Genomic DNA, 13,134 nt, shown 5'->3' on the forward strand with positions numbered 1-13,134 from the left:
CATATATTTTCTTCCTCTTTTCTTCAAAGAAGTAACATAGACCTTTCTGAAATATTGGTGCATTGAATGTTGGAAAGCCATTTTGTTTTGGATACTTGAGTTAAGCTCATAAAAAGCACATTCCCATAGGTGAATGACCAGCTAGAATAGATAAAATGTTTCATTCAGATAAAAAGTTTTAGAGATGGCTGCACAGATAGATTGATAATGTTGCTCCATGACTCAAATGAACCCATAATATTAAAAACAGATTTTCAGAACAATACAAATCACAAACATTGTGCTAATTTTGCTCTCAACGCAATTTAGCTTTGGGAAGATCAATGTCATAATTTAAAAGTATTGCTTAAAACTGTTATTTGCCTGTGAGTAAAGCAGCTTTAACCCATCAAAAAGAAAACTTTGATTAGAAATCTGCTTCTGAAACAATAGCAAATAAATCACAGTGTGGATCTTATCAGACATGCAAATCCTATAATATATATTCTATTAAACAAACCTTTTTCTGTGAGTATGTGTAATTTTGAGGAATTTTAAAACTGCATGTAAATATATGCACTGTTCTGTTAAATAGTTTTTCTTTTCTTTGATTCCAAAGTTAATTACATTCATTTGTATGTTAAATGAAAGATTTCATAATATGTATTTGGAAATCAGATAAAAAATGTTTCTCGGATGAATATATAAGGTGGTTGAAAAAAGTAAGACACTAGCTGCAATCTAGTAATAATGCTATTGTTTAATTTTCAATGTATTTTTTCCAAAATCAGGTGTTTCATTCTGGAGATTGGATAAATTGATAAAATCTATATTTTTGTTATCATTAATCTCTGATTATAGGCTTAACTATTTCTGTCTCCTTAGTAAAGGTGACCTGACACTGAATTATAAGATGATCTTTTCATTTGCTTATAACTTTGCCAAATGTTAACGATTTGGGCTGAAATTTTTCTTGTCAAGCTGCATTTTTGGGAAAATGTCATCAGAAACAGTTAAGCTATTTCTCAGAACAAGACTGGGAAAGAATATATTGTTTTGCCCTTGTTAAAAAAAATCTTACAACCATTTTGTTGAGAAGCCCTAGTGCCTTCATGCTTTGGAGCAAGGACTTGAAATTTGGCCAGGGAGTCAACCAGGTCATAGGAATGTGCCTTTTGCCATCCTTATGAAAATTTACCCAAATCTGACCAAGTTATGAAAATCTCAGTTTGCACATGCTCAGTAAAGACTTGTTAGAATTTGTCAGCTAAATTAATTGAAGATTCTATCTGCACTGACCATGCTCCCTCATAGGACTTTCCTGAAATTGTTCCTTCTGAATGCCAGTGGCAGCTGTGATGCTGGATGCAAGACCTAGGGTGACCAGATATTCTGACTTTATAAGGACAGTCCCAATATTTGGGCTTTGTCTTATATAGGTGACAATTACCCCCCACCATGATTTTTCATACATGCTATCTGGTCACCCTCGCAAGACCTGAGAGAATGAAGACTCTGTCCTCTGCTCTCAGTGCTTCCATTGCTGATGCCCAGGCACTGTGGAGAAGGAAGTAGCTTGACAACTAGACAGAGAGCTGAGGTGTCTGTATAAAGTTCTTAATTAGTACTGGAGCAGGGTCTGGAACCTGGATCCAGTAGGCTGTATTGGTCCCTATAAAGTCACTCACTCTGTCTCAGGCCCACTGAATATTTAAGTAATTATACAAAGTGGAACATCCTCAACTTAAGACACTGAGAAGGACCCACCCTATAAACCAGTGGTTAGGGCATTCACCCAGGAGTGGGAGACCTAGTTCAAGATCCGGCTCCAAATGAAGCAGAATGGGGATTTGAACCTGGATTATAAGGGAGGTGGGATCTGCACCTCTTCTTCCTGGTATTTTCTTGAGAAAGGGCTGAGCTGTTTTAGGACCCTAATTCTAGGAGAGGGTTCATGACTATGAATCCCAAGTGAATACAGATACCTCTCTCTGGCCTTGAGCTAGGTGCCTATCTCCCTTTGAGGAGCAGGGCCCAAGCCATCTCCTGGATATTATGTGCTCCTTAGCTTGATGTGCTGGCTTTTGTGAATCCCATTCTTAGGTGTCCAACTTTTGTCATGCATTATATAGGAAACCTAATTCAGGGCTGCGAATTCCACTGAGCAGCAGGGGGCCTAAAGTTAGTTGTTGCACCATTGAGCTGAAATCCCCTTTGCATATCTAGCAATGAGTCTGTATTTCTTACAATGGTAAACATCGTATTGAAGTCAAGGGAAGTTTTGCTAATATCTGAGGGCCCACAGATTATAAAGCCAAAAGGGACCAACCAATGTGATCATATTGTCTGCCCTCCTGCTTAACACAGGCCATAGGACTTCCCTGAATTAATTCCTAGTTGAACTAGAACATAACTTTAAGAAATCAATGTTAGTCTTTAAAAAAAATTAGAAGTTTTGCCTGTTTGAAAAGTGCAGAATCTGCCCCAAATGGGCTACATCTGATCAAAATTATCTGTTTTTACACAATGTCAGGACGGAAATGAAATTTTTCTCTAAGCCTTAGTATTCAGTCTCTAGATAGTTGTGCTTTATCTTGGTCTTCTACCTTTAGTTCTTTTAGTCACTGAACAATCGCTTGATCTTGTTGCTGCTCTGTGAGTGGAATTTCCACTGAATTATATAGAAAAGCTGCAGCATCTCAAGGGTGGAATCTTGGCTCCACTGAAGTAGCTGAGACTTTACCATTGTCTTCTATGGGCCCAGTTCACACATGGTTTGTAAATTACCTTCAAGTCAATTAAATAGTCCTAACCATTCTGAATGAAATTCACTCCATGCAGAGAGCCAGCACAAGACCTGTGAACCACTTACGTCCCACTTCAGCTCTATTCTGAAGTTTCAACTAGGATGTAAGTTGTGCATTGGCTTTGTTTTGGTCCTCCGCACAAGAGTGAATTTAATCTCTGAGACCTGTTGTGAAGGACCTGGGAACTGCCTGTGGTATTTCATGAATATTATAGGTCCATCTGCTTGCTTGATTGTTACTGTGTTGTTGTTTGCTATTGGATTACCAACATTTAATTCGAACTGAGGTTAGTGGCATATGTGGAGGAAAGGGAATCATGGCTTGAGATTGCCCTATTTCCTGATACTTACAGAACAGTGCAAGTATCATCTGCTTCAGAAGTTTTGCTTCTGACCATGATGAGTTCAATAGTCTGGCTTAACAGAGAGGAGGGATCCTAGCTTGTATTCACAAGGAGAGCTAAGTGGGGGAAAAGTAAACAAAGCACTTTTGGGTTGATAGTCCCGGAAGAACAGGCGAGAGTGAGGCAAACACCACTGAGGGACAGACTGAATCTCAGTCCCCTGAGGGTGGGGTGTCCAGGATAAACTACCTAAGCCTATAGGTAGATAACTAACCATATATCCCTTTTATTGTGTTACAGCCCCTTTGCTTTTGTGATATTTTGTTCCTACAATTGAAATTAAACAATACTTTGTTTTTTAAAAGGATTTTAGAGTCATTGTATTCACCAGTGGTCACAGCTCTGGAAGGGAAGACTTGCTAGGGCCAAGCTCAGTTGGACCTGCTGAACAATAAACAATTTGTAAACAGGGTGCTGTAGTCCTGATCTAAGATTGGGAGAATCATGGGACTCCACCAAGAAAGAGGGGAAGGTTGGAAGTCTGTCACCTAAAGAGTTGTACTCTGAGAATCAAGAAACAGGTCAGAGGTACTGTTAACCCTGAACTGTGACACCTTCTTTGAAAGACTGATGGCCTTGTCTGCCATGCTAAAGAACATGCTTCCATTTATCTATCAGTCCATGTATGAAATTACAATGAACTAAAGATTGTTTCAAAACACACCATAATTTTGCTTATTGCTTTACAGGGTACACTATGGAGAAGTTGCTGGTATCTTTAGACTAGTGTAGATAGAAAGACATCATGATTATGTATTATTATTTGTTTTTCACGTTTTGAATGGTTTGTGTAATTGACCCAGGTTTGCTGAAAAAGTCTATGTACCTTCCATGCAGCATTGCCTGACTTTAGAGTTAGTAACAAAACCTGAAACCACACAAGTTTCATGTGGTTTTGAGTTTTATTGTGAACATTTCACTTACCTCAGGAAATAGGCTCAAGATGAGGTTCTCAGTCTGTGTATGTGTGAGAACTTCACTTTCAAAATGATCAGGATTGGTTGGTGATATTTTCAGACTAAGGGAAAACAAAATTCACTCCTGTACAGAGGACCAGGGTGAAGCTTCTGCTCAAGCTTCAATTCAGGCCTCAAAATAGGAATTAAATGGGATTTAAGTGGTGCTTAGGCCTTGTGTTGACCCTTTGTACAGAAATCAATTTCACCCCATATGCATGTATTTACAAGGCTACTGACTGGATGCTGACTACTTTAATGTAATGAGCTGTCATGAAGGAGGAAAAGTATACTGTATGGTTATCAAGTTTAAATACTAGAGTTAATGCAATTAAACAATTGATAAATAAATAATTCAATGGACAGGCAATTCCAAAAGTCATGGTGCTCCCAACAGGGTTGCCAAATCTGAGTCTCCTGATATCTAGTGTTTTTCTTAAAGTCCCAGCTCCTAGAGTCCAGTCATTATGCAAGAAGCTCAGCTTTCATTTTTTAAGTACCTTTCTAACCCTCATAGTTGTGGAGAAAAGCCAGAAAATTGGAACCCTAAAGTCTCAAAAACTGCAAGAAAAATAAAAGGAACCCCAAACATATTTTTTTTTTAAATCTCATGATGTGGAGGGGCCCTTACTCATGAGTTTTGATGCTTGTGGTTCTCAATCTTGTTGTACCTTGTGTATATAAACAGTGGTACATTAAAGTTTACCTTTAACAAGGAGAGCAGGAGTAGAAAATACTACAAACAGTATGCACAACAGGGCCAGGTTAATGTTTCACTAGAAATGTTAACTTTTGGAATTTTGCTTTAAGCTCACCCTTAATCTTATATTAATACTAGTATTTGTGCTTAATTTTCCAGGTCCTTGCGAAGAAAAAAGAAGAGGAAATGAGCTGCTAAAGGCAATGTTAATAGGCACATTCTAAACTGAGGTTCCATTAAACTGTGGAGGCTTTTACTGATGTCTTGATAGTAATATCCTTAAATGAATGGTTTAACATGTCCTCTTTTGAGGCATCCACTGCACATACTTCCTTAACTGACAATTAGTCACCCACCCCCCACTCTGCCCCCTTAACTCTATGTAAAAGGGCCAGAGAGATGTAAAGGGATAGGGCCCGGGCCCAAAGGGGCCTGCTTCCTGCCAAGGAGGATTCCCCCTGTGCAGGCTTTGCAGAGACATGCATAGGAAGCATGTTGGGGGCAGGGCCACTTCTCACAGTTCTGTGGAGATTCTGGTCCATACCGGGGCCCATAGGTAGCCCCAGGAAGGTGCTGTAACTTGAGACCCCAATGCTGTTGGAGTTCTTCCAGGAGGCTCACCAGCCCCTCGAGAAGCCCAAGTTGATAAGATTAGGAGGTTGCAAAGGTGGCTGAAAGCCATGTTAGTTCCACTCCCCCTGGGCTTTGAATTCTGTTTGGGCTCTGAGTTAAATGGTGTGAAAGGACCATTCTGCAATTGGGGGCATGCTCTACTCACACTGTCTTTTTCCAGTTACACCTCAAACAGGCATCCTATATCTAGGGTGGCAACCAGAGTGTGAGGTTGGGTTCATAGTGACTACAGTACATCTTGTCTTCTTGCTTTGAATATCTGATTGAACTGCCCCACGTCTGAAAGCAATGAAGATCCACCCATAGCATCTCTACACCACTTCCAGGATCAGGGAGAGGAGAGTATAACTAACCAGGGACAACAATGTACCCTATCTCCTCCAGAACAGGGGGACAGGAGCAGGAGCCTCCCTACTAGCACAGAAGAAGATAAAGATCCTCTTGTAGTCCTAAATTCCCCAGCCCTGGGAGCAGGAATGAAGACTGTCCTTGTGGAATCCTCCAGTTATGGTGAGTGTGAGCAGAGATGGGGATTGTGTATGTAAGCAAGAGAAAGAGGAGGGGGAAATGGTTTGTGAGAGTGGGAGAAAGACATAGATACGAGAGAAGTGTTTTATGTGAGAGATTGATAGGAATAAAACTATGTGTTGTGAGAGAGTGCATGTTAGGTGTGTGTTTGAGAGATGGCCTGATTTGAGTGTTTGGCCACTTTATGCCTGGTCTGCCAGCCTAAGGAGATTGGAAAGCAATCCTAAGAACCCTTTGGCAGATTCCTCCCAGCAGCTGGTTCTGTGTTATTCCACTGAAGCTGCTGGGGATGTGCTGGAGAAAGGAAGTGTGCTGGAGAAAGGAAGTGTAGCTGGGGATGTTCCTATGCCTCACTTGTTTCTGCTTGTGAGATATCTCATAGAAGGTGTTGACAGCTTGATTCAAGTTAAGGCAACTCCTGAGGCCTGGTCTAGAAAATTAGGTTGGTCATGGGTATGAAAAATCCACTCCAGAGTGGTGTTGTTAAACTGACCTAAGTTCCCATGTGGACAGCACTAGGTTGATGGAAGAATTCTTCTGTTGACCTAGTTACCGCCTCTCGGGGAGTGTCTTATGTACTCTGATAGAACCCTTCCTGTTGGCATAGGTAATGTGTATGCTGAAGTGCTAGAGCAGTGCAGCTGCAGTGACATAGCTGTGCTGCTGTAACATTTTAAGAGTAGGCAAGTGTCTTGCTTCATCCCTTTGCTGAGTGGAGTTTGGGCACAGGCATGAATTTGGCTAGAGAGAGGAGAATTAGAATTCTTAGTACTTTTATAGCACTTTACATCTTCAAAACACTATACAGCCATTGACTAATTAATCCTCACACCACTTCTCTGGGTATGTATCACCACCCCCATTTAATAGATAGGGAAACTGAGACAAAGGTGAAGGGACTTGCCCAAGGCTATATACTGAGTCAGTGGCAGAGCTCGGTTCAGACCTGAGGACTATCTGCCTTCCCCCCGACCCCCCCACCGTGCTTACTTTTCCAGAACCAGGCATGTGTGTGTGAGAGAGAAAGACCTCTTGGGTTGAGGACTGAGAGAAAGGTGCATGCCCCTCTGTGTGTGTTTGGCGCTAAAGACCAGAGGAAGAAAGGCTGAGAAATCACAGCTGACAGGCAGAAGCATGGGGATGCCAAGCCCCAGATGGTCAGCACCAGGGATGGAAGAAGGGGTGGAAGAAACGGAGCATTTTTATTTAAAAAAAAATAGTGTCATTCTTTCCCCCAAACCCATGCTGGGCACTGCCATGGGGCCCCCTTAGTTCCTTTGCCCACCGACCCTTTCCCCTTCAGTCTTCTCCCTCTCTTACACTTGGGTCACCCTGCCACAGCTTGCCATGCCGACCGAGTCTATTGCTCAGAGGGTATTGCTGAGGGGCAGCTGCAGCCACTGCCGCCGCTCAGGGGAGGGGGAGGGGAGCTCGGGAGTCGCTGCTGCTGCCGCTGGGGGATGGGGTGGGACATGGAGACGGCTCTAGGCACATTGCTGCGGCGGGAGGCAGCGGCTAGGGATGGAGGTGGGGATCCCAACTAATTTAGTTCCCGCTTCCCCCGCTGCCACAGAGGAAAGAGAGTGAGAGCGCCCGGGCTGCTTTGCCATGACCTCCCGGCCACCTCCAGCCCGTGTTTGCGTGTGCCCCTGCAAGCGGCAGCAGTCCCTGCCATGTAACATGACCTGTGCGGCCACGGCCCTGTGCAGCGCAGCCATCGAGCTCTCCCTGCACATGAATCTCCTGCGTGTCTCCCCCTCGCCCTTTTGAAAACTGATCTTTGGCTCTTAGTGTGAAAGTGATTTGAATTTGGCTCGGCGGCGCTCTGCGCAGGCGTCCAGCTGCTGGCATGCTGGCTCCTTGCAAAGCAGCTGTTTTGGGTTTGAAATTCCAACATGGCAGAGGCTGCAGTCAGTCTTCCCTTCAAAAACTTGGAATGATTTCAAATCACAGGCACCTTCACTTAACCCGAGCCCCCATTCATCAGCAAACACAGCGGATCGATGCTACTCTAACCTATCGCGTTCTCGTACCAAACCTGCAGGTAAGACGATCCTTTGCATTTTTCCAGCATTCATTTTAAAAAAAAAATCTTAAAGCTATCCAAGCCAGACCTATATATATTTTTAAAAATCGCCTGCTTGTGCCTTAAATATTTAATCTGATTTGCAGTCGTTTAATATAGTAAATATTTCCAGCCTGCTTTCCTAATTGTAGTCTGGAAAGTACAGATATACAATTGCAGTGCATGGTTTTTTTCCTCCTTGATCATTGCCGACAATAGTAGGGAGATTAAGAGTTCGCGATTGCAAGATCCCTCCCCACCTCCTCCCTCTAATTGATTTATTTTTAAGTTGCATTAAACAATAATAAAGTGCAGGTAATGTGGGACTACGCTTTCTCAGGGACCTAACTTCTACGTAAATAAGTGCAAATAAGAATCTCGTAGAACAAAAGTTGGGGTTAAATCGCAGTATCTTAGCTGGGGAAACATGATTATGTCAGAGGAGCTGTTGCAGTAAAATGTAAGCACATCATCTTGGAGGGGGTACAGCGTGGTGGGCGTATTGTTGGCTTGGAACGGGGAGAAAGATGTATAATTTAATGGTATATACAATCCACTGATCCTATTACTATCCTCCCTGGAGCTCTTGTTAGTTTCAATGGGTGTGAGTGAAATTGACATGGACTTGCATTCCTGGTCATGTGCTTTTTTTCCTTTCTTTCTTCTCTTGTGATCTGAGATCCCCTTTTTGTTGATGTTGCTTTCCCACTTAATTATATGCATGTAGGTTAAATGAATACCTGACGAAAGGGCCCACGTTTCAAGGCAGTGACATTTGATAGCTGAGAGGAAAAGTGGCTTTAATGAAAAGCAACCTTTGGAATTCCTGCTTGTGAAAAATCCAATTCAGCTTTTTGTGCTGCCAGCAAGAAATGATCAGTAGCACCAGTGTTTATGGTATGTCCGTTTTGGGATCTACTTCCTTTGCATCTAAATAGCAAAGACAAATTTAAATAGCATGATAATGCACTGAGGAATTTGCATGTGAATATGACTAGCAATAAACCTAATGTTTAATGGTAAATTTTCAACTGTGTAAATAAGCATTTTTTCTTGCTATCATTTTAGAATTAGTTTTGTCCGTTGTATTGATCTCAGTTGTAAACCTAAAGTTGCATGGTACTAGCAGTGCACTATAAACACCACCGAGCTCAAATAGTATGTAAATTAGTAAAATTTAGTGACTGGAGAAAGAAAAGCGCCTAGTAACAAATCCATACACACCTATATGTCTCTGTATATACACATACACACGGCTAAAATATAGTATTTTTCTATTTCAAACTAATGATATTATTGACTGTTTTTCTGAACTCCAGCTGATCTTTCCCCACTTTTGGCATTATCAGTTCCCGCAGGTTTTAGCTGATGATGGGGGAGGAAATGGTTTGCATGTAAACAAAACAAAAATACAGTTGTGATCGATTGTCGATGAGCAGGATATTGTATGCTACTGTACATGTGTCTGGCTGTTATTGCTTTATTGTTAACATGTAATAGAATGAAATAATCAGGCGTTCCAATTGACTTAATTTTTTAAACCTCTCACTCTCAACCCCCCAGCAGTCCCATCTGCCTCCCCCCCTTCACTTCCCAAAAAAGTCAGATAAAATGGAGCATGGGGGATTTCAATAGACCTTGTTGCGGTGCAGTATGTACACTTCCAGATATGCAATTAAGACTAGAGAACTAGCAACAGAAACAGCTATTAATCTGTTTTGTACAAGAAAAGGGTGGTGGTGGGGAGATATGCTGACTTTTAATAGCATGTGATAGTAACAAATAAGGATAGAGAGAACACTGGGGAAGGGGGGAATCTCGAGTGTGTGGTGGTTGATTTCTCATAATAAGGCATCTGAATGCAAGAAAGGGATTGAGAGAGCAGTTGCACAATGTACACTCCTATTTTGGCGCTGTAGGTGACTGTGTGTGTGTGCGCACTGGACTGCTATACAATGGGGATGATCTAATTGTATTTTGTATTTGGAACTTGTTGACTTTAAAGCGATCAATAAGGCAACTGTTTATTTCAGATGCACCTAATTTGCCCTGAGAAATGTTTTGAGGAGCGAGAGGGGGGTACACTTTTTTTTTTTTTTTTTCCTCCTCCTTCTCCTAGAGCTGTTGGAGCGAATGTGATTGCCAGATGGGAAATTTCCCTCTGTGATGTTAAAGCTGTAATATATATTCAGAGCAGATTGGACTGCTGCTTGTGATGAGGAGGATATTACATTTATAAATTTAAAATCGAGAATTGGACTGTATGCCCAGAGCTGAAATTGGATGGTGTGGACAGGTGGATATTTCAATGTGATTTCTGGATGATAGTAATAATAATAATAATATCAGAAATATGCAATGAACATAGTAGTGCTAGGCAGTTATGTATGTTCTAAGGCATTTAGGTAAATATTTTAAGATGTGCTTTGTTCCCTAGAAAATCCTTACCTAGTTTGTGTGTTGTTTTTAAAGCCCACTCTTAAGTGAAATATTATCAGTTACATTTCTGAAGAAAAGTTTTTGATACAATTATAGTTGCCAGCAGATGCACCTCCTTTCTAGTTTTTGTTTTGCCCAATTATGTGGCATGACACAGCCACAAACCTGAAAGGCTGGAAAGTGGGAACTAGTCACACTCGAGCAGCTCTGCTGTTGCAAATTAAAAGTGTTTTGTGGTCAGGAAATGAAAACTACAATGTCTCTTTTGAACAAGTCGTTTATCAAGAGAAACATCTATCAAGCAGCGACTTGTCACATTGATCCTCTAAAAGTTAGATTGGAGGTGGAAACTGCTTTGATGTTTGTTTTTTTTATCCTACATTTATAAAACTGAAAAAGCTAAAGAGACTGGGACCAATATAAATTTAAAAATCACTTCTCTCTGGGGATGACAAAACCAAAATTTTGTTACTACTGCACTGTGGTACAGAACCGAGGAAAATAAGGAGGTATCAGATGTTTGCCATTTTTTTCCATAATAAAATTTTAACTTTGAATGTGTGGCACATGCATTTATGTTCATACTTATAAAAACTTATCTGTACGTTCATACATTTTATCAGGCATGCTTTCTTGCTCAGTAGTGCATCTGTTGCTTTCAAGCTGATAGACCTTTTCCTTGTTGCTATTGTGGTGCCGTTTACAAAGTTTTGATAAAAAACAAATCCCAGTTTTTTTGCCTTCATTTCAATCTTGCGTTTCTCATGCTGTATTTGTCATCCTCCTCACATTCCCCTTCATGTAAAGTTTCTCCTACTGCCAAGGTGTTTTATGGCAAGTAAAGTGGCATTTGGATGGCATAGCTTGCAACATACTGTATCAGGAGTCTTCTTAAATTTATCTCCCCCCTTTTCACCTTCTTTCTACTGAGTTTTTTTGTTATGTGAGCCACATTTTCATTCTCACTGAAGTACTGCATTTTTACTTAAAACTGCAATAACTGTACATTCAAAGTACCTATCCAGTTTATTTTCAGTGATTGAACGAACTACATCAACTAACTTGTTTTCAACTTTTTCCTTTACTTCATTGTGCATGAAGTTATACAGATTATCAGAGAAGTTCCTACATAGGTATTTTAAAAACATCCTTATTTTTGGGTAAATAGGGCACTTTGACCTTTTCTCTCTCTCGCCTTTTCTCTCTCTCTCTCTCTCCTCTCTCTTCTCCCCCTCCTGCCTCCAATAAAGTGAGACTATGGCTGCTTGATATTCCATATAGCTCCATTTGCAAATAGGCAGCAAACAGAAGCGTGGTGGGAGTTTTGGTGAGTGTTTATACTTGCTAATTAATCATGTTTGATATGAAAGAATAATAGCATAGTAATAAAGCCTCATTGTTGTTTGATGTTTGTAACAGGATGTGACTCCTACACAAACCTGGTGTCCCCCCCCTTCCTCCCCTAACAAGATACGTACAGTACAGGATCCAGTTGTTTATATTATCCATTGGAACATCTGTGAAAATACAGGGATATCTGCTGTCCTAATTGTAGTAGCATAGAAAGATTTTTTTATTAATATTTTGCTCACACAATTGTCAGCGAAAAAGACAATCTTTAATCATTAGCTGTTGATATTTAAAGACTTCTACTTCTGAGCTGAGTCAAAAGTGTTTTCCTTCTATTTTTTCTTGATGTACATCTAAAGGTAGCATTTTTTTATACCAATCAGTAAAAAATGGAACTTCACAAACTCTTCTGCAAATGCTTGCTCATGTTACGAACACAGTGTAAAAAAATGAATGAAAAAAATTCCTGCATAGATTATACATTTGTATCCCACAACATTTTAAGATTATCTGTGATTTTTGTGTGGGTTTCATTAGCAGTTGCATACAGCTGCATCCTCTTCCTCTGATGTTGTTAATAAATTAAAAGATGAACTGTACAATTATTGAATTTTTCATCATGTAGATTCAGGTAGCGAAGCTTGAACTTCAAAACCTCAGTTTCCAACTTAAGACTATTTTATGGTGCAGGAAAATAGTTAAAGATCTGTTTTTGACTATATGCCCTACATGTGCTTTTAAAAGGGAGTCTCTAGATGAAAATCATTCTGAATGCTTACTGTCAATAAGTTAAACTCTCTTATGCATATAAGATGTGTGAGATGTAAAGACTGATCTTCTGCAGTCTTAATCATCAATTAATCAGCTAATCTGCTTGTTAGGAATGGTTTTGGTGGTACAAAATCAGCATGAGAGCTGTGTGTGTGAAACATTGTATGTTGTTTTTAACATGCTGGTCTAATGTAGCATTCTCAGATCTAATAATAGAAATATATTTGGCTCTTTGCCCTCAATCAATATATCCCTTAAGAGAACAAACTTCAAATAATACTTTTATAAAGTGCGAGATTTATTACCATGGAGTTGATAAATTTAATTACTGGAATTTTACATTGATTTATTATTTTGGGTGGGGTTTTTTTTTTGTGATTGGAGAATATTGTTCTGCAAATATTTGAGGTATTGAGGTACACTGTTGATTTGAGAATACTTGATTAATCAGTAGTTAGTCACTGATAAGTAAAAGGCATAAAGATAACACGAACGATCTGAAA

The 13,134-nt window shown here is 40.3% G+C and overlaps 1 protein-coding gene across 2 annotated transcripts in view; it reads left to right on the forward strand.

The window, feature by feature from the left end:
* The first annotated feature begins 7,974 nt into the window (after positions 1-7,974).
* FIGN (fidgetin, microtubule severing factor) overlaps positions 7,975-13,134 on the forward strand; it is a 108,451-nt gene continuing 103,291 nt past the window's right edge. The window contains exons 1-2 of one of the 2 annotated variants that reach the window (XM_032803553.1): positions 7,975-8,050; positions 8,799-8,968. In XM_032803553.1, coding sequence (XP_032659444.1) covers positions 8,944-8,968 — 25 coding nt within the window. In that variant the 5' untranslated portion in view covers positions 7,975-8,050; positions 8,799-8,943. The remainder of the gene's footprint in view (positions 8,051-8,798; positions 8,969-13,134) is intronic. The other variant, XM_032803554.2, reaches the window with a different exon arrangement.

Source organism: Chelonoidis abingdonii, chromosome 10, assembly GCF_003597395.2.
Source record: "Chelonoidis abingdonii isolate Lonesome George chromosome 10, CheloAbing_2.0, whole genome shotgun sequence".
NCBI lineage: Eukaryota > Metazoa > Chordata > Testudines > Testudinidae > Chelonoidis > Chelonoidis abingdonii.